At 43.7% G+C, this 22685-nt stretch overlaps 1 protein-coding gene across 1 annotated transcript; it reads left to right on the forward strand.

Annotated features, from left to right (window-relative positions):
* Nucleotides 1–2913: 2913 nt before the first annotated feature.
* anln (anillin, actin binding protein) lies at nucleotides 2914–22080 on the forward strand (the record flags this gene model as incomplete). The annotated part of the gene is made up of 25 exons (XM_080858767.1): nucleotides 2914–2931; nucleotides 4394–4526; nucleotides 5269–5787; nucleotides 7236–7567; nucleotides 7894–8359; nucleotides 10424–10626; nucleotides 10885–10983; nucleotides 11122–11197; nucleotides 11433–11537; nucleotides 11676–11932; nucleotides 12374–12522; nucleotides 12838–12985; nucleotides 14493–14628; nucleotides 15538–15708; nucleotides 17358–17484; nucleotides 17681–17729; nucleotides 17814–17867; nucleotides 18452–18478; nucleotides 18617–18638; nucleotides 19053–19165; nucleotides 19405–19458; nucleotides 20151–20237; nucleotides 20634–20741; nucleotides 21192–21364; nucleotides 21704–22080. 25 exons carry the CDS (start codon nucleotides 2914–2916, stop codon nucleotides 21816–21818), a joined length of 3741 nt encoding a protein of 1246 aa, XP_080714893.1. The 3' UTR covers nucleotides 21819–22080.
* Nucleotides 22081–22685: the final 605 nt, after the last annotated feature.

Here is a 22685-nt window from a genome sequence, read left to right on the forward strand (position 1 = left end):
TATCTTGTTCCTTGGATGTCCACCTAGATGACTAGCCTAAACTACACAACAGAGAACACAATTTGGCCAGCTAGCGTGACGTGACTACTCTTTCCGTGGCTGGTCTGTACTAAGTTAGCTAAAGTAGGAGACGCAAATAACTCAGCTAAAAACGACACAGCTAGCAAGACAACGATGACACAGGCTTGCTTGCTGATAGCAGGTGTCATCATTCGGACCGATTCCCAAATGAAGACATAGTTACTGGTGGTAAGTAACTACAGCAGTTGCAATGGACTTGCAGTTGCAGTCGCTGAACCTGAATGGTGTGACTGACAGAGCGAGGAGGAACGTCTTGTTGCCATGATACACAATTACGTCACATAGAAACAGTCACTTGGAGCGTCATATCCGTTCCTCTGTCGCACAGGTAGATGAATCAAAAGTCCTTGGATGAATGGAACCGGAGGTAGCAAAATACATTTTCATTTAGAATGCCTGAAAAGCCTGTCTCACGCTGGGTGCCCACGGTAGATATGTCTTGCGTTTAGTCGGTAGGCGAAAAGTCGGCTGGGGGGCGTGGTCAGAAAAAATGATGTTTGGCTGTAGCAATGTTCAAGTAGCAATCTATGATTGCACTGCTGGTTAGATGATAAACTTTATTAGTTGTACTGGTTTCCCTAACTTTGTGCAATGCCAATAAAGTTGAATCTAATCAAATCTATCTTTTCTAATGTAATTACCGTTTTTAATTGACTGTCATTGTGTGATCATGCTCAGTGGTCAGGGCAATGACCTCTATTTTAATAACTGCACTGGACAATTTAAGGTAAAACTAATTTAATATAGCAAAAATTAAACTCACCATCACAGCCAACAATGCCTGACACCTTCTGCCATGCATCCATCCTCAGAAGGTTGTTCTTGTAGTCAGGTAATACAACATTATATAAAATCGGGAACGAAGCCACGGTAGCAATGAGTTTCTCCATTTTTAATAAATCTCAACCGCTGTTTAAAAAAGCGCAATAAAGAAAACCCACACCCCTCCCCCCTCCCCCCTCCCCCATGGGACATGATAGGGATAGCTTTTGAGCGCTCGTGGTTTTGGAAGCACCCAACACCGTACGTGTTGTAGCCGAGGTTATAACCGCCTTTTTTGTGCTGCCAATAAAGTCATCATTAGAATACAATAAGTCATCATTAAAGTACATAATTAAAAACTCAAACTCCACGTAGTGACTGAGATCGCTAATATTGGAGTGGGTCATTTGCCCCAAAATCTGCTCATATGCAAAGTAAACAACAATCAATGTAATGTTATATGAAACTTATTAGCAGCCAGCTAGCTAGCCACTATGTATTCCAATTGGGGTTTCGGTTAAAGTTGTAGCGGCAAGCTAGCAGTAATAGTTCAGTAATAGTTCAGAGTTCAGTTAAGATTTTGTGCTGATTACTTTAATTTATAATTTGTGTACATATTCTATCTAAACCATATCAGCCAGTTCAATCACGAAAACGTATGTAACATATTTAGCAGCTAGCTAGCTACAATGTGTTTTCAATGGGGTTTCGCTCATAGTATTAGCGACAAGCTAACTAAATGTTGAAAGCTTAATTTAAGCTCTACAATATTCAGTTTGACCTCACAGTATTCGTGTAGCATATAAACAACAAAACGAGTCAATTAGACGTATACAAGTCGTGTAGATAACCTTTATTCACATAAAATATGTCACGGTAAATGAGTCCCGATGTCCGCCATCTTGTTTCAAAATTTCTGTTTACTCCCGCCCCTATGAGCTACGTTGACTTCCAAATCACACACACGCCGAACTGATTGGCTCTCAGCAGGCAGCAAGTCGCCTTCATTTGCATAGAGTTAAAAAATCCCGAACTTTTAGCAGCCAGGAGAGCCGACTTTTTCCTCAGCCGTTGTCGGCAGCCGACAAGTCGCCTCCATTCTATCCCAATGAGAGCGACATAAAGTCGTGTCCCGTGGGCATCCACCGTCATCCATTCAGACCTCAAGGCTAGTGTGTCACCTATTTCATGGATCTATTCACTTTACAAGACAGGGTCCTCGTGATTTTTATGACTCAACATTGTATACATGTTTGTCACTAGGTCATTAATGGGCTATAATTTGGACAATAGCCTGATTAAATGATGATTTCATTTACATTTAGTCATTAAGCAAACACTTTTATCCAAAGCGACTAACAAGGATGTATATACATTTGACATCTTAACTGATGGCAGACTGCACATCAGGAGCAATTAGGGGTCCAGTATCGTGCTCAAGGACGCTTCGACAGAGTGAATCAAACTAGCAACCTACTGATTACAAAATGACTTCTCTACCTCCTGAACCACTGTCGCCCCAGTTTGTACTTTGTATCTGAAAAGTGTCTGACAGTGTCATTTTGGTTTACTCTTTGGGTATCCATGTCTTGGTCAGTCAGGCTAATCAGATTTACTGCCTAAAATAGTCACTTTGATGTCCTTCTGGTTATTGTGATATTCATTAAATCTCTCTTTTATTTCAGTGTTGTCAGACTTAGCTGAAAATATGAATTTGATATAAATATCAAATATTGATTATACGTAGTATAAGTTTTTTTAATTCATTTATTTTGGACTGTGTTAATGTTGCTTCGTCATTACATGGGTGGGACTTGCATGAAACTGGTTACAACGTTTGCTTACTCGTGTATTCAACTGCCAATCAAGCCTTCCGTGTCCGTTGGCGCCTGCGTAGCGGACACAGCGCTAAAATTCAAATTTGAACAGATGTTTGCGTGACACATTAGAGAGAACTGGTGCGTTTTTGTGATAGAAGACGTTTGCCTCTCAGCAGGGCAGGTTTGTTAGCTATTGTTAACCATAAAAAAAAACAAGCATCCCGATCGACTGGGAGGAATCTGGCTTAAAATGGATCCATTTACGGAGGTAAGTTTTATGTTTTGAAATTAAGAAATTAGCGATGGCTAGTTAACGTTATCTATCTTTAGCGAAAAGTTAACTCCGTTGTTGCTATAGGTAAAGCTAACCATGCTAGCGTGTGAACTAGCTAGCAAGCAAGGTATACCTTACTTGTCATGTTGAAAACGTTATTGTTCGTTGTGTTGAATCCGTTGTGTTAAATATTGAACATGTATGAATATTTGTTGTATATAACGTGCTTTAACAGAGGAATAGCCATTTACGAGGTCAATATCTAGCTGACGTTAATGTTACCTGTAGTGTGGTCCAGTCCGCCGTTACAACAAATATAATATTATTTGGGTTTCTGGAGTATCCATGGAACGGTTGCAAGTTAACATTTGTCTTATAAAGAATTGGGCTAACGTGTTCAATGCATGTTCGTGAGCACACCCTTTTTACCCACGCTCGTACATTAGTCTTTCCTAAGGTGCGTGACAATTCATTTCCCTCGTAAAAGTAGCTAGACGTTTGCCCACTGACAGTGTACATTTAGCTAACTGTTACTTCCCTGATTCGTACTGATTTGAAAATGTATATGTGGAAATGAAACGTTCTGCAACACCAAATAAAACACGACCAGGCCAGTGCTTAGTTGCATATTTAGTTCTAACTGCTGACAAAATGTACTTCCTTATTCGCCCGTTTGAGTTCAGAATTATTTTCAGTAAGGTGACCACTTGTATATGTACAAGGAGATATCTGTGAAAGAGTCATTGTCAGGCAGTTCTAAGAAACTGCAGTTGCTGCCAAATTTGATTTACCTTTATGGAAATGTGGGTGTTTTAACAGTGCACGCTTTCATCCCTGACCAATAGAATTAAAGTTTCACTGGGTCACGTGTCAAAGCATGGCTCATTCCTTGGGAATGACACCCACAGTAACTGAACTTTCCATAAGAGTCCAAGAGCCAGCTTGCAAGCGGAAAAGCAGCAGGAATGTGTTGGGTCTTGCATAGAAGGAGAGTGATAAACCGCAGTCCGTTGCCACAGGAATGTTTACTGATGAGAGGAACAGAAGTTTTGAAAAGGCCGCCTTGGGCTGACTGTAGAACTTTTGAATAATGCCCAAAAAAACAGTTAGGTTATATTTAGAGCTCTAGCTTGCTTGATTTTTTATTTATTTATTTTTTTTGGTATATTCCCCTTTTGCCAACTTCAGCAGCATAATGCCCATATATTACTACCCTGACATTCAACACGGTCTGAGAAGGTTTACAAAGCTGAGGATCCAGATTAACAACTTGCTTTTTCCAGGCACTTTAGAGATTTGTCCACCCTTAGGTCCACCAAACACTGTATTATGTGTCTTGTTTTACAGCAGTCCTTGTTTGACTTTTATCCAAACTAGTAAAATGTCACTAAATGCCACACCATACAGGTAAAATATGTTCTTAACGGATGTTTGTTCTGGTGTGCCGTCCCTTCAGAAACTTCTGGAGCGCACTCGTGCTCGCCGTGAGAACTTGCAGAAGAAGATGGCGGACCGGCCAACGGCAAAGAGGAACCGAGAGCCGCTGGCAGAGAACAACACTCTGATCAGTGAGACACCCGTCGAAAAGGGTACATTACTCTGCTTTATCGTTTTTTCTTCATTTCACTGTGACATTCCTCTTTGTGTGATTTCTTGGGCTGTTCAATTGTTCCCTGCAAAGGGCAGCAGTTAACTTTAATAGTTTTATTCATATATGGAAATCTTAAGTTCTGCAGTATTTGGAACAGCTTTTTTATGGGCGTTTGATTTGAATGAATTGATTTCCCCCCAACGGTTGTAAGTTACAGGCTGTCACTAACAGTTGTGCCTTGTGCATGTAGTGTCGTTGTGGAGGGGTCTTCATGTGTTGCTTTTGAAAATAAATATCAAGAGCTCTAGTCCTAATCACGCCCCAGGAAGTGACACCACTTCCTGTCTCCATTAGTCTTTTGTGTTGAATCCTAGGAGCTGTCTGTCAGACGAGCCGTAACGGCCGAATTCTCATACTGGACATGTCCAAGCTGTTCGTTTTCACTCCAGCTGCTGACTTGTTATAGTCGTCATACACAATAAGGGTTTATCTGATAGGCACATATTGTGTTTGTGTTACTACATTGTTTAGGTTGATTCGGTATGATCATTTGTGATGTTGAGAGTTCTGGCTGTGATGGGAGGTGCCCAATCAATAGCATATGTTTGTTTCTAGTATTATTTATTGTAAGAATACTATTGTTTGATTGGGTTTTGTGTGTTCCAGTGTTTTTTGTCTGGTCACCATGCCACAGAAACTCAGTGGGTTATATTTTTTTATTTCAGTGATTGTCGGGGCAGGCGCTAAACCTTCTCCCTCCAAGCGCCGCTGCTCAGATGAGAATGCCCTCAAAGTTCCCGAGGTTGAGAGCAAGCAGCCAGTGGTCTCCCACACACACACTCCTCCCTCCACAGAGCGCGTCGTCGACAGGAAGCCTCCCAGAGCCCCGGCCAGTGTGCACTTTGCACTCTCCTCGTCTCTGGAGAGAGCTGCCCCCGCCCCCACTCCCACCCCAACCCCCTCAGAGCCCCTAGCTGTGACCCCCAAGCCTGCCCCAGAGGTGGAAAGGATGGCCGTGACCCCCAAGCCTGCCCCAGAGGTGGAAAGGATGGCCGTGACCCCCAAGCCTGCCCCAGAGGTGGAGAGGAGGGCTGTGTCTCCCCCAGAAGAGGCTCCCCGAGGCAGGGACATGGAGACGAAGCCCTCTGTACCCCCGCCAGAGAGGGAGGCCCCGACAGACGTCTCCACCCCAACCACCAACCCCATGAAGTCTCGGCTGCAGAAGCTGGCTGCACAAAGACACAACTGGGACTCCGAGGGTAAGAGTCAGGCTCTGGGGTGTCTTCTGACCTCACGAGAACACACTTCATTCGGCTGTCTCATTAGAGCTCATGTTTTCAAAATTAAAGTCTGTCCCCGCAGGAGGAGTTTCACTCTTTCTGGCCTTGATGCCCTTGTGAATATCGCATGTTCACCTGCCACTGTGGCCTTGATGCCTTGATGATCTGCTTTCATTTATTTATTTATTTTCTGACAAACCAATACACCAATAATTTGAGCGTCTATGTCATTATAAATGTATCCGTTGCCTACTTTGACGCTTTGCGCTCTTATTTACCGTAATGTACGATGAAAGGCCAATGCTGAGGTAGTTCTGGTGTAGGTAGTAATCTTAGTCATAACATTAAGGTTAGGATTACCGGATTGCTAGCTGTGTAATTAACTACCTTTATGTTATTAGCAGGAACCTTAGATAACTAAGTGTCCCAATATAACATGACAGAATTAGGCTACGTCTGTGTGCACCTAGAATATGGTTAAGGTTTCAAAGACGTTTACCAAATATTGCCTGGGTGTAGAGCAATCTAACCAGATGACTTCACTTCTTTGATGCAAAGTTCTCAACTGAAACATAATTTTATCTGGTCAGCAGTCAGTATTCCCGTATAATGTTACTTCGCCCATTTTTGCTCATCAAGTTTAAACTGATGATTGGAGAAAGGTGAAAGTTGCGTCTACGTCATACGTCCACTCGATCGAATGCTGTTAGAAGAACAGTCCAATAGGCTACAGTAAACTCTCAAACACAGGTCAATCGGACATGCATTAGAAGGAGAGAGCAATTGTTTATGTTCGTTGTTATGGTTACCATTAAAAAAAAATTATGTGGACTGGTGATCTTTTGCCCACTTTATAGGCCAGTTGTCCCTATAACTCTTTCTTCTTTTCTGAACGCATGCCAAGGAAGGGTCAAATGTATAAAGCTCATTTGAAAACTCACGTTGACTAAAGTGCTGTACAATTGGAGTAGGAAAATCACAATTTCATATTAAATCGAATAATAAAACAGCTACATAAGAGGGTAAGAGGAATATGCATTAATGTGTTTAGCCAGACAGTAAAATGTGTAAAATTCAGTAAAATAAAAATGTTTTTTTTTTTTTTTTTTTTTTTTTTTGACTGCCTTGATGCCCTTACATTTGGCCTAAGTGCCCAAAAACAACATGCCCTGCCAAATGCCAAGTAGCCTTGCCCCTAAAAGGACAAACTTCCAGGCCTGTCTGTCACTATCCTAAAATGTATGAGTTTATTTGTCTGTGTTGTCCTTGTGCTTTGTGTACGTTTTTTTCTAGAGAAATTCTACGGATAACTTATGAAACTCAAAGCCAATGCTGAAATCATATTGAAATAAATGTAGACATACCATCTTAAGATTCCACAAGGAGACACGCCTCTAAATGTTATTCTCTTTGCTGTTGATTGGCAGGTTCCGCTGATGCCGTTGTCACAGAGGCGTCCTGTCTCTCCCCCCATAAGGCCCAGAGGTACGACATGCCCCCTGACCCAGAGCCCGAGCCCCCATCCTCGGGTATGGGCAGGAAGGGTCGCTTTGCCAACCTTGCGGCCACCATCGGGTCGTGGGAGGACGATCTGAGCCATGCAGCCGTCCGCAAAGACAATGCACAAGGGGCACCAGCGAAGCCTGGCACTGCCTCCAGCGCCACCCGCGCCCCCACACCCGCCAGCTCTGCCCCCAGAGCCAGCGCCCTCACAAAGCAGACGCCCGCCACCAGCCAGCACGCCCCAGGAACACGCCAGGTACGGAGGGCATCATCAAACTCTACCTGCTCAGAGTGACATAGTAGGGCTAAGTTGAACAGGGTGTTTAGTATTGGCTGTATACCATGTTACTTTCAAAGGCTCTTTTGTTGATCAAAGTGTCTGTGTGCACATTTGTTTGTTTACATGTCTTTCTTAATTAGCCTTGCCACGTCATTTTGGTCAAATTTTTTAGCTCCGTTCAAAGTGTGTATGTTTACATGGGATTGCCCTCCCATCGTTTTGTTTTCACGTGTCGTAGGAATTTGCTAGATTGATACATATATATAATGTGTGTTTCTCTAATGATGGTGTGTCTGTCTCAGCCCCCGCCGTATTCTCCGGTGAAGTCCAGCCGCGTCGTGTTGCCGAGCGCCCAGCACACTGAGGTTCCCGAGCGCCGTCCTGCTCAGCAGACCTCCAGGGGTCTCCCTTCCCCTGTCTCCAGCCCCCAGAAGACTCCCCTCTCCAAACAGCCCAGTGGACCACCGTCCAGGGGACTCCTCCCGGCCAGCCCCCAGAAAAGCCTCTCGTCCCTGGGATCCACAGCTCCGCAGAGTCCCCTAAAGACTCAGGGCTCCTCCAGGGACCTGGACTTGGGGAAAGGGGTGGTTGGTGTCAGCCCCCAAAAGCCCACCCTGTCTAGCAATTCCTCTGCTGCTGCTGCTGCTGCCCCTCCTCAGTCCAAAAAGCCCTCTGCAGCTGCTGCTGCCCCCCCTCAGTCCCAGTCCAGGGAGAGGGGTCCCAGAGATGCCCCCCCTGCACAGTCCAAGGGCGCTGCTGGAACCCCAGGTGAGACTCGCGCCCCTTTTTGTTACAGTACAACTACGACTAGTTGTTTAGTGAAGAATAAGAACAGAGAGATGGATGGAAAGGAGATAGAACTGTCAAATGGGAGTGCGCTCAAGTTCTCTGGAGAAATACATGTTTAGAATGTACACAGCATAAGAAATGCTTAAAATGAGGGAGCCTTATCAGAGAGAGTATAAAGCAGTTTCACTATAGAAGTTGAACTGATGCGATACACTGAATGACACCGTGTATGACTAATATGTAGTTTATATATATTTGTGTGTATAAATATATACATATATTAGTCTGCTTTGTGTAGTGTATGTAAATATGTGTGTGTAGTGTATGTATATGCGTGTGGGTGTAAATATACAGCCGCGGAAAAAATTAAGAGACCACTTCAAAATTATCAAAATTTCTCTGGTTTTACTATTTATTGGTATGTGTTAAAGTAAAATGTACATTTTTGTTTTATTCTATAACCTACTGGCAACATTCCTACCAAATTTCAAATAAAAATATTGTTATTTAGATCATTTATTTGCAGAAAAATGACAATTGGTCAAAATAGCAAAAAAGATGCAGTGTCTTCAGATCTCGAATAATGCAAAGAAAACAAGCTCATATTCATTTTTAAACTACACAATACTAATGCTTTAACTTAGGAAGAGTTCAGAAATCAATATTTGGTGGAATAACCTTGATTTAAAATCACAACTTTCATGTGTCTTGGCATGCTTTCCACCAGTCTTTCACATTGCCGTTGGGTGACTTTATGCTACTCCTGGCGCAAGAATTTAAGCAGCTCGGCTTCTTTTCATGGCTTGTGACCATCCATCTTCCTCTTGATCACATTTCAGAGGTTTTTTTATGGGATTCAGGTCTCGAAATTGGGCTGGCCATGACAGGGCCCTGATCTGGTGATACTCCATCCACACCTTTACTGGCCTGGCTGTGTGGCATGGAGCATTGCCCTGCTGGAAAAAACACTTCTCAGAGTTGGGGAACATTGTCAGAGCAAAAGGAAGCAAGTTTTTCTTCCGGGACAACGTTGTACTTTGCCTGGCTGAGGTTTGTAAAAGACCATAAGGATTGAACCAAAGCGGACTGGAGGGTCTCCTAGTTCGTCTTCTCTGATGAGTCCAATTTCACAGTAGGTGCAAGACTCTGTGGCTTGTAGGCCTCTCCAGGTCTCCGTCTAACCATCAGACGACCATGTGTTGGGCAAAGCTGAAAATTGGACTCATCAGAGAAGACGAACTTACAAACCTCAGCCAGGCAAAGTACAACGTTGTCCCGGAAGAAAAACTTGCTTCCTTTTGCTCTGACAATGTTCCCCAACTCTGAGAAGTGTTTTTTCCAGCAGGGCAATGCTCCATGCCACACAGCCAGGCCAGTAAAGGTGTGGATGGAGTATCACCAGATCAGGGCCCTGTCATGGCCAGCCCAATTTCGAGACCTGAATCCCATAAAAAAACCTCTGAAATGTGATCAAGAGGAAGATGGATGGTCACAAGCCATGAAAAGAAGCCGAGCTGCTTGAATTCTTGCGCCAGGAGTAGCATAAAGTCACCCAACGGCAATGTGAAAGACTGGTGGAGAGCATGCCAAGACACATGAAAGTTGTGATTTTAAATCAAGGTTATTCCACCAAATATTGATTTCTGAACTCTTCCTAAGTTAAAGCAGTAGTATTGTGTAGTTTAAAAATGAATATGAGCTTGTTTTCTTTGCATTATTCGAGATCTGAAGACACTGCATCTTTTTTGCTATTTTGACCAATTGTAATTTTTCTGCAAATAAATGAACTAAATGAAAATATTTTTATTTGAAATTTGGTAGGAATGTTGCCAGTAGGTTATAGAATAAAACAAAAATGTACATTTTACTTTAACACATACCAATAAATAGTAAAACCAGAGAAACTGATAATTTTGAAGTGGTCTCTTAATTTTTTCCGCGGCTGTATATATCAGTCCGCTGTGTGTGTGTGTGTGTGTGTGTGTGTGTGTGTGCGTGTGCGTATGCGTACTCACACTGTTGTTTGTTTTGTCACTGGCGCAGGTGTGAAGTCCTTCCTGGAGCGCTTTGGGGAGAGGTGCCAGGAGCTGAACACCAAGAACTCCCCGTCTGCTGCCAAGGGTAGCCCCAGTACCCCCACAGCCGCCGCCTCCGCGCTCACCCCCAAATCACGTCTGGTCCAGGAGAGACTGACCAAGATCCAGGGCACCACCACCACGGCCGACCTCACTCAGAAGCAGAAGATGGTACCCAGCCCTCCTTCAGTTATCACGTTACATTTACATCTTTTCATTCAGCACACACGTCTGTCCAAAGTGACCTACAGCAGTCATTACGCAGCCATGTTTATTATCAGTATCAGCTCCTTTTGAGGTTGAGTCCGTGTCACATCTTGATCCATCAGCTGAGGTACAAGAAGATGCTAGCATGAATCTCCCTGTGTCTTTCTGTCTGGTTGTGAGATGTGCAGAGCTGATGTGTGATGTGTTTTAATCTGTCATTAGGAGCGTGAGCTTGAACTGGCACAGATTCGGAGTCGCTTCCAGAAGGGGAACCCCTCCGAGAACAAACAGGAGGTAGCGAAGGAGAAGGTTGACCCACAGGGGAAGGTGAGTGTGTTTTTAAATATCTTATGTTGCCTAACTGACTGAACTGTAATTACTGCATATTCAATTTCTGGGCTGCAAAGCCTGCTGCCATTTAAAAACACACCAGCACACCTGATGCTTGTTCTCTTGCAGGAGAGTGAAGTCAGTGATGAGCCTCTGGCGCCATCTGGTGGTGACTTGAGCATAGCCACTGAGACTAAATCAGCAGGTACAGAATGCATTGTGTTTTTTGTGCTGATTTTTGTGTTTCTCAGTACTGAGACTCTGGTCTTGTTTATGATGTATGCACATGTGTTTGTTTGATGGCTGATAGCTTATATGGTGAAGTAAGTGTTGATTTGTATTCGACCCGACACATTATATTATCTCTATGCATCTGGCTACTCATTCTATGGCTGTCAGTAAATACTTATGTTTGTGATGAAAATGTTTGATCTCCACAGAGAGGCACTTAAAGCCCCCTGCCACTTTAACTTCAAGCCCGCTGAAGAGAGTAGATGTTTCAACTGAGAAAAAATCAGAAGAGCTCAAGGAAGTTGAGAAATATGGTTAGTAAATGCGTTTGGGTCATCTTCCAAAAATCTTTTCAGATGTCTGTTGGGATCATTCAGTGTTTGATGGACGTGAACCCTGACCTCTCGACCAGCGGTGTTTAAAGGAGGTGTTTGTGTGTTCCTCCATCTTAGGTGCAGAGAGAAGTAGGGAAACGAGAAGTGAGGAGGAGGAAGAGATCGAGAAGGAAATGAACGTGGATGGCTCCATCAACTCAGCGGTCATTAACGACCTCTTTGATGGAGTCTTGGGGGAAAGCAACGAGCTGAGCGGCGATTATGATGATGATGGCGAAGAGGAGGGCGGGCTTAACATCTCGTCCATGTCCCTGTTGACCCCAATGGTGGAAACGGTGGCCTCAGTGGTCAAGAGCCCAGAGAGGAAACACATGGTGAGCCCTACACACACACACACACACACACACACACACACACAATGGAATAGTATACACCTACTCTCTCACACACACACACACACACACACACACACTTTTGAGAAGAAATGTATACCCACATACACACACACACACACACTCGAGAAGGAGAAATTTATACACACACACACACACACACACACTGGAGAGCAAACTACTAGTGACTCCTGGAAAGTCTGTTGCGCACACACCTATATGTTGTTGTAAATACCTGACCTTTTGTATAGAGTTCTCACTGGTCCTGTCTTATTGTGTGTCTCCCTGAACAATTCTTCCATCCATTCCCAGACTGACCTGCATTCTCTACATGTTTGAGCACTGCTGGTTGTGCCTCACTTTAAATCTGTAAGAGATTATGAGGTTTGTGTGACAAACTAAACTTTGAAATGTCCCTGACAGACGTCGACCCCCGCTAGCTCGTTCCTGGAGAAGAGCTGCACCCCTGAGAGTGCCTCCAGGCCCAATAAGTTCCAAAGGGCACGCATGCTGAAGGCTGGTTCCGCTGACAGCCTGGAGAGCGCAGATGGAGAACAGAACCTGCTCTACAGGTAAGGCAACCCCTGCAGCCATCATGGCCCGGGCCTCTTCTCTGCGTTAAGAACCACCTCTCTGAGATGGTCAGTAGGTTTATGCACGCTTAGAACCGAGGTCTGTAGGTTCTACCTCGATGGCGAGCAATACGTGGGGGAAATCTAGCTTTCATCTGCAGGCCTAGTTGGCATATTTCTAGGGGAAGTTGATGTGTATACAATCTCTAGTTTTACAAGAAATCCCCCCTTCAGTCTCCAAAGACTGGATTAATAAAGTCGATATAAAAGCTTTTGAGGCTCATACTCCCTCCCTCCTCCCCTCTCGTGTGTCAGTATTGATGCGTACAGGTCGACTCGTGTGAAGACCGAGACGGAGAGGCAGCACGTGAAGCAGGTGATCGTCAGGAAGGAGGATGTATCCCAGAGGGCCGAGCAGCAGCCCCGGGCCGCCAGTCACGTCAGCATCAAGCAGAGGATGAAGGTGAGGAGGGCTTTCATTTACCTAGCAGGAGATTGCCCTAACAGGATTGTTCCCATTGGTCAACTGACCTAGCAAGAGTGCTCCCATTGATCATCTACCTTAGCAGGAGTGCTCCCATTGGTCATCTGATCTAGCAGGAGGGCTCCCATTGGTCATCTGATCTAGCAGGAGTGCTCCCATTGGTCAACTGATCTAGCAGGAGTGCTCCCATTGGTCAACTGATCTAGCAGGAGATTACCCTAGCAGGAGTGCTCCCATTGGTCAACTGACCTAACAGGAGATTACCCTAGCAGGAGTGCTCCCATTGGTCAACTGACCTAACAGGAGATTACCCTAGCAGGAGGGCTCCCATTGGTCAACTGACCTAACTGGAGATTACCCTAGCAGGAGGGCTCCCATTGGTCAACTGACCTAACAGGAGATTACCCTAGCAGGAGGGCTCCCATTGGTCAACTAACTTAGCAGGAGGGCTCCTGTTGTTAGTTAACATTGACCCAGTGCTTAATGTTTCTTGTACTGCTACTACTTTTGATAGATATCATTATTTGATAGTGAGTTTAAAAATATACAAGTATGACATGCATGCCACTCAATGTATCATTGCACCTAAACGAGTGCAGCATTCGAACTACTGATTAAAATTGCTTAAATTTTCAGTATTATCCGAGCTCCAACAGTGCCTGAATCTAGCCCTGAGCTCATGGAAGGTCAAATGCATGTTGTTGGTTCAACACTGTCTGCTATATGACCGCACCACCCCGAGTGCTTGACCTCGACAGATGTTGTGATCATCCAGATGTCTGAAGAGAGACAGCGGCGTGATACAGAGCAGTGTGTGTGTGTGTTCAGTGGCGTACTGAAGTTGATGGATGGCCATTCCAGGCAGCTGTGTTTGAGGGGAAGCTTTTCACCAGCCCTCACACAATGGCCGTTTGTCTTGCCGCTGTTTGGCAGAGCCATTAACAGATCTGTTTGTCTTCGTCTGCTCGGCCACGTGCTTTTGTCTCTGTTTGTTTATCATTGATTTAGAAAAATATTAACAGTCCGCTCAGTCGGTCTGTCCTCGTTTGATTTCATCCTTAAAGGATTACTATAGGAGGGCGTCAGAAGCTCTCGTTTGATTTTATCCTTAAATGATTACTGGAGGGTATCAGAAGCTCTCACCTTCTCTAAAAATGTTGAAAACAGGTGAAGAAAAGTAATAGCAGGCCTTTGACTTCCCTGATTTGCTTTTCCTTAAGGTTGGCTTATCTTTTGTTAGCTGTGTGCGTGTGCGTTTGCGTGTGCGTCATCATCATCAGTGTAAGCTGTGGACATGTTCTTATGGGGGTGTGTGTGTGTGTGTGTGTGTGTGTGTGTGTGTGTGTGTGTGTGTGTTTCATCATCAGTGTAAGCTGTGGACATGTTCTTATGGACGTGTGTTTGCGTGTGTGTCATCATCATCATCATCAGTGTAAGCTGTGGACATGTTCTTATGCACGTGTGTGTGTTTCATGTGGTCCCCCAGGACCTGACGAATGAGCTGAACATGCAGCAGACAGTGATCCACCAGGCCAGCCAGGCTCTGAACTGCTGCACAGACGAGGAGCACGGCAAGGGCTCTCAGGTGGAGGCAGAGGCCGAGAGACTGCTTCTCATCGCCAGTGAGTACCACACACACACACACACACACACACACACACACACACACACACACACACACACACACACACAAGTGATTATCGTACACACACAAACACAGCTTGAGCAGGTAATGCCAAGACTCACTTGATTATGGTGCACTCAAAGAGTTAGATGTCTTGCCTAAAGATCAGGCCGGTGCTCTGTTGCTGCTGTTCTGTAGCTGCTCTAACCATCTCTTGGTGGTTGGCAGTGTGTCTTGTTTGTGACTTAGGGCTGAACGATAAATTGCATTTGCGATTTAATCGCGATATGATCAAAACGCGATTTTCTAACCGAACATTCGCGATTAAAAACGTGGTCGTCAAAAAAAAAAATACAAAAACACATTTTAGACACAGTGTTTAAAAAGTGCGTGCTTGTGTTTATTCTTACAATTACTTTGTTTAAATTACTTAAATCCACAGTGGCAAAGCCACCGATTTGTTGTTCTTGATTCTGTAATGAGCAGTTAAATAAAAATTTTAAATGTGGGAAGTAATATTTTACACTAAATGTATTTCATATTGTGTTTGTCAGATTTAAATCATTCATTACGATCTGTTGGGGAAAAAATGTGAATAAAATAAATAAATAGGATATTCTAAATCGCATATTAGATCGCAATCGCAATATTGGGGGGGGAAATTGCAATCAGATTATTTTCCCAAGTCGTTCAGCTCTAGTGTGACTTGTCGCTATCAGTATTCTTTATGTCATTATTGCCACTGTTTACCTTCGGAGACATGGATGTCATTTGTCTTTTCACCAAATGCCCCATCATCTCTAGCTCGTGTGTCTGTGTGTTTGTGTGCTCTGCTGACTCTTTGTTTGTTTGTTTGTTTGGTTGTGTGTGTTTGTGTGTGTGTCTCTCTGTGTGTCTCTGTCCTCAGCTGAGCGTCGCCTGGGCCTGAAGGCGGAGCTGGAGCGCCTGAAGGCGGAGGGCCCCGGTGCGGAGCGTCGGTCTCCTGACGGGGCCGCTGCCTCCAAGGGCTCCATCAGCCTGCTGGAGCTGCGTCTGCCCCTCAAGGCCGACTTCGTATGCGCCGCCGCCAACAAACCCGGTGAGGGGACGCCTCCGAGTCACGCTTACCTCAGCTCCTAACCGTATAGCACTGCCTCTCTGAGTCACATGTACATAAGCATCACAATGTATAGCACTGCCCCTCAGTGTTGCTAATGTTAATGTGACTCGAAGTATAGCATTTACATTTTGATTTTCATTCAGCTATCGACTTAACTCACTTAGGGCTGGGCGATATGGAAAAAAACATATATCACGATATGGATTATTTTATATCACGATAGCGATATATATCACGATATGCCCTCTTGCTTTACTGGATAGGGGTGTCCTTAAAAGTGTGATCCATCACGACCTGTACCACAATTACGCAGATGGTACTGAACGTTTCCATTGAATCTTTAAATAGTAAGATTAAAACAAAGTGCATGACATTTAGTCCAGTGCTTGTGACTTTTAGTGGTTCTTTAATGTAGGCCTACTTTCAGAAGATAAATCAAGTTTAATTTAATTAAAAAACTTTCTTTTCAATGTTTGTTCATATGCTATAGCAATAATGATGAGAAAAACATTTTCTTATATGGCCACGTATAAAAATAAGAAAATTAAGAAGTTGGCCATTACACATACGCCCCATTGACCGCTTCAGCCCGTTGGTGCAACAGTGAAGATGGTCCTGTAAACAAACGCAAGTAAACGATGGAGCTGCGTTTTATCTGGATAAAAAGCATATTAGCGTTTACATTTCCCAACCAATTTCATTTTTATCTTCAAGGGTTTATGATCTACGTGGAGTACCAAAAAAAACCTCCATGCTACTTAGAATCTAGATAGTTAAGCTATAAACGCCAAAGACATATACACATATGCTATGTCTATGATAATCGCTGCTAGATGCTCACTGTTCTTGTGCTCCCACAGCTCCTTCACTTTTGAAATACTGAAAAGAAATCTAAACTAACGAAATAGTGCATCTTAAACTACAACTATTTGACCATCATTGAGAAAAATGGAACAGAATCTGCTAATAAATGGCTACACTTGTATTATACTCGTATTATACGGCTCTCCAAAATGTTAAAAAAAGTTCCGTTGATTTGAATGGGCCACCCCAGCATTTGCACGTCTGTAATGTCTTGATTTTCACTGCTGCAATAAAGTAATGACGCTGTCATTAGCAATGGGTGTCGATGCCCAATTGTATAACAGCGGCTGTGGTAACAGTTACACCTTCCTGCAGCGCGTCCATTATTCATTTTTTTTTAAAACCAGAATTAAATTTCGCGGGCTCTCACCGTCAATCATGTCGCAAGCGTATGATGCAAAGCAGCGTAATGTAAAGCGGTGTCGTGTCGCAAAACCACGTTCTCTAAAATGTATCTTAATATTCTTTTTTTACAGTTGTATAAACTTAGAGTTTGCATAATAAGAAAAGCAAAATGTTATATTAGGATGTGAAATTATATTAAAATGTATATTAGCTGTAATAGTGAAAAAATAAGTTTATCACGATAGAAACGATAGAGGAGAAAGGTCACGATAGACACGTTTCTATCGTCCTCACGATATATATCGTCATATCGCCCAGCCCTAAACTCACTAGACTTTAGTCATTTAGGGTCGTTTATTGTGTACTCTACGGGGTTGTGATCTTGACTCCCGTGTGTGTGTGTGTGTGTGTGTATATAGAGTCGAGTAGCCATTACTTCTTTGTGATGATCCGCTCTGGGGCAGAGAACACAGTGGCCACGCCCTTGGCAAGCACTCGCAGCGCCATCAGTGGAGACGCCCTGACCTTCTCCACCAAGTTTACACTGTGCGTCTCTCTCTCACACACACACACACACACTGCAGACGCCTTGACCTTTTCCACCAAGTTCACATTGCGAGACCCCCTCTACACACACACACACACTGAAGACATCCTGACATTTTCCACCATGGAGACAAGCCAATACACCCATGCCTATCAATATGCCTTTGTTGAGATGCTCTTTCTTCTCCCTCTTCAGGCCTCATGTGTCAAATGACTTTGAGATTGACATTGAAGTGTACTACCTGGTGAGTACATACTGCTGTTTCTCCAGTGATTGTCTCCATACTGCCTCTGATCACTATGGTTACTGACCCAGCATATGACCACAGGTGCAGAAGAGGGAGCTCAACGCTGACAAGAAGAAGAAGCCCACCAAGTCAAAGGTATTATGACCGACGTTTCTGTTGGTGGCTTGGAATGGCACGACTGTGGAGAACATGTAGACGTGTAGTTTTTACAGAGGTCAGAGGTGAAGAGACAAGATTATGTTGAAAAGAGAAAAAAAAACATGTAGATAAATAATACATATTCTCCATAGAATGTTGCTGAATGTAGGCTGCCACTTGGTTCAGGCACTGTCTGTGTTCAGATTCTACTGCAGCATATTCATGATCGCCTTAGCCACACTGGTGCTTTGTCTTCACCAGCTTTAACACACTTCGGGGTGTGGTGGGGTGAGGTGTATATTGATGACAATACTGTGACCTAATGGATTAGAGCTGTGCAGATGCACTGAGAATCGTTACACGTACAGTATATAACTTAACTTGAGCTGTCGTTGCATGTATATTACTTAACCTGAGCTGTCGTTGCACATATATAACTTAATTTGAGCTGTCGTTGCATGTATATTACTTAACCTGAGCTGTCGTTGCACGTATATAACTTAACCTGAGCTGCTTGCGTGAGTCAGAAATGCAAATGACACTTCAGAATCTGACTCTGAACTTTCTCTGTTCCTCTCCAGGCCATCACTCCCAAACGCTTCCTATCAGTAAGTCCGCAGTCTTGTCAAGACTCTTCAATCTCATCTCAAACACTTTGATGTTAACTCGTTAGGAATCTGGCCTTATTATTTTCTGGAAACGCTTTCATGAATATCTTTCTCATTTGTGTTCTTCTCCCATTGCAGAAGAGTAATCTGCAGACTCCTGGTAAGGCTTTGAATCACATACAGCTGAACTGAGCTCTTCTTATTGGTGTGGCCATTCTTTAAACTAAGCTGGGGTCTGTTGGCAAGCAAGCATGTTTGCCACTGAAAAGAATAATGTCCACTATTACAATGTAGGCAAACCCAAGATGTGTATTCAAGCTATCTTAGCTAGCAGCCAGGGAGCTCCTTCTGTTCTAGAACACTCGACTAGTCTCATCTGTGTCTGCTGTCCTACCCTTCTGTTTTAGAACACTCGACTAGTCTCATCTGTGTGTCTGTTGTCCTACCATTCTGTTTTAAAACACTCGACTAGTCTCATCTCTGTCTGTTGTCCTACCCTTCTGTTGCTCTGTCTTAGCCTTACTCTGTGTGTGTGTGTCTGAGCCTAACTCTGGATGCGTCTGTGTGTCTGTAGTGGTAGCCAGCCCTGGAGGACCTAACGCTGTGCGCACCAGTCACTTTATCCTGGTGGGATCACACAAGTTGACGCTCGCTTCCATCGGGAAGAATAAGTTTCCTCTAGAAAAGGTACTCTTCAAAAAAAAAATGATTTAATTATTTGGTCATTAGTAGTGTTTTTGTGTGCTTAAAATGTGTTCATTTTTAACTTAATTTGGTTTTCTCACCTTTCTCAGTTTAAAATAACATTTGTAAAGACAAACAAACATTCACCTTCTCCACATCCAGCACTGCTAGACATGCACATCTCACTAACACACAGGCCACAGCGCTTTAAAGCGGAGCTCATTCTGTTTCTCTTTTTTTAGATCAAATATGAAGGGAATGAGAGAGACCTTCTCAGTGACATGTTTCAGAGAAAGGTTGCTACATGCTTGTTACCATAGTAACACATTTACTGTTTAGTATTGTTTACTTTTGCTTTTTTTTGTTGGTGTTTGCCATAAGGTGTTTTGGTTTGGTGTGTGTTTGTGTTACACTTATACAGTGGTTCCCCAAGGGTGGGGCGGGCCCCTCAAGGGGGGGTTGAGGGTGAGAAAACGTAACACGAACCCTAAACAGCCAATTTTAGTAGGGCAGTGCTCTAACCTGAGGTTATAGCCTACTATGTTCTTATATAATATGGTCAGGGCCTACTGTTTAGCCTATACGTTAGCAGGGAAAGCTAGCCTAATTATGGAAGTGTAACTCCATTGTCAAAGAGGAGCCTGTCGTGAAAGCTTGGGGACCACTGCGCTAATATTTAACCACTGGTTCACTAATCATGCCTTTTGTTCACAAAGTTGGGGTGTCTGTGTGTTGAATCTGTCTACTTTAAACATGGGTAACCTGCATCTCTAGTTAGTCTGTGTGATTTGTGTAATGTTTAACAGCTCAGAGAATGAATCAGGTTCGCCCTGGGAGATGGAATGTAAACCATGATCTGCTGTGATTTCAAAAGCTAACTTAATCTTGTCATTTCTATTGTAGGCAAGTTGTCAGTTAACACTGTGCTCTGAAATGCCCTTCTCCTGTGTGTGTGTGTGTGTGTGTGTGTGTGTGTGTGTGTGTGTAGGTGCCGTTCCTGTGTCCGCTGGAAGGGCACATCTACCTGAAGATGCAGTGTGAGGTGGGCTCCCGTGTGGAGGAGAGGGGCTTCCTGGTGAGACCACACATCCTCCGTCTCCTGAGTCTGGTGTCTGGGATTAAATAAATACATTTATTATGGCAAAACCTTTCTTAAAACTTCAATTCAGTATATTCAGTAAAAAATGGTCTTTATTGATGTAAATTTTTAGAACTTATGATTGTGGATGGAATTAAATGTATGTCTCGGTTGGCAATGGTTTGGTTCTTTGGTCGTTTGCTTGAAGTGCATCAAAGCATTTCCTATTTAGTTAGATTTCAAGGAATAGTTTGGTTTAGTTTCTATGTCTTGTGAGCTGTGTGAGGTGTGACATGGGTGTTTGGGTTTCTGCTGCAGACGATGTGTGTGTGTGTGTGTGTGAGAGAGGTGTGGCGTAGGAGTTTGGGTTTTGACGGCCTGTCTCTTCTGCAGACGATGTTTGAGGACGTGAGTGGTTTTGGCTCGTGGCACAGAAGATGGTGTGTGCTCTCCGGATACTGCATCTCCTACTGGACATACCCCGACGATGAGAAACGCAAGGTGAGACACACACACACACACACACACACCCGCCCTCTGAATAGAACAGTACCCACCAGTGTCACTTGACCTGAGGCGCATTTCACTGCCAGGGCCAGAGTCTATCAGAGTCTAGTGTAATATCAAACACGTGAGATGTAACTATCTCCAGTGTAATATCAAACATTTAAGATGTAACTCTCTCCAGTGTAATATCAAACACGTGAGATGTAACTCTCTCCAGTGTAATATCAAACATGTGAGATGTAACTCCAGTGTAATATCAAACATGTGAGATGTAACTCTCTCCAGTGTAATATCAAACATGTAAGATGTAACTGTAGTGTAATATCAAACATGTGAGATGTAACTCTCTCCAGTGTAATATCAAACACGTGAGATGTAACACTCTCCAGTGTAATATCAAACATGTAAGATGTAACTCCCTGTTGGACATGCGTTCCCTCACAGAACCCAATGGGGCGGATCAATCTTGCAAACTGCACCAGCCACAAGGTGGAGCCAGCGAACCGCGAGTTCTGTGCGCGACCCAACACATTTGAGCTGATCACGGTGCGGCCCCAGAGAGAAGACGACCGGGAGACACTGGTCAGCCAGTGCCACAACACCATGTGTGTCACCAAGTAAGTCAGCCATAACACCATGTGTGTCACCAAGTAGGTCGCAACACCATGTGTGCCACACAAGTTGCAATACCAAGCAGATCAGTTCCTTATAGGAACATGCTTCCGAATGGATCTGTGTCTGATTGTTGTCTGCCAGTTTGCATGTCAATTAGTAAATCTGACATTAAATCATGATAATGACTACAATCGGTTGATAAACTGTTGAGTGTATGTCTGATTTGTGAACAGTGTTGAGTTGTCTTTATGTGATAGGCCATTGACCTTCATGAACAGGAAGTGTGTGTTCTTTGTTGAAAGATGGCAGGGGTTGACGCAGACTGTGATTCCTCTGTGCAGGAATTGGCTGAGTGCTGACACTAAAGACGAGAGGAACCTGTGGATGCAGAAGCTGAACCAGATTCTGGTGGATCTGCGCACATGGCAGCCAGACTCCTGCTACAGGCCTATTTAAGCACGCCCCCTAGTGGCGGGGAGGTGGTCCGACGCCATCCCAGCCGTGACCAACTTCAGGGACAGTCAGGGGAGACGTGCAATACAAGCATGAACGAATAATAAGGAACTTGGTGGTATTTTTCAGAGAGGATTGGTGTTTCAATAAATGACAATGAGAAGAGATGTCAGTTAAGCCATACTTACTGCCCTGGATCTGTTCAGGCATTTCAATAGGACGGGGGGCTGGAGAGGGCCCTCCCATCGTTTTCCTAATCAGTCTAGAGAACAGAGCACTGCTCTCTAATCCCCTCACCTCTGAATTCATCACAGGGCAGTGTGCTCTCTGGGTTTGTTTTATGTGGATTTTATTTGGATTGATCAAATATTCATCCTGGCTTATTGATTGAGTCTGGCAATGTCATTTTAGGGCCCCCCCCCCCCTGTTTTGTGAAAATATCTAAATGTTAGACATTATTAGTTTTCTGTAGCGTGTGCTATTGAACACAGGGCTAATATACGATTGTTGAGCTTAATCCTCATAATTTACTTTTAACACACAACTTTTGTTTTTTACGTTTTATCAACTTTGGCAGAATACATATAAAACTACAATTTGTTGTATAATGTGACTGTATTTATCATGTAATGCACCATTAGAACATTCAGAGCGGATATTTTTACTACTTCTACCACCACCAGCAAGACACTTTATGTGTTTATTTTTTGTATGTACATGTTTGTTTGTGTGAATGTCTGCCCGTGTGTGTGTGTGTGTGTGTGCTAGGAATTCCTAGATCCAAATGGTTAATGCTTGTTACTATCAGTCTGAGCTTTGAATCTAAACTGAATATATATGCTACATGCTGTTTTAACCTCCATAGTTTGA

This window comes from Sprattus sprattus, assembly GCF_963457725.1.
Source record: "Sprattus sprattus genome assembly, chromosome: 20".
Taxonomy (NCBI): Eukaryota; Metazoa; Chordata; class Actinopteri; order Clupeiformes; family Clupeidae; genus Sprattus; species Sprattus sprattus.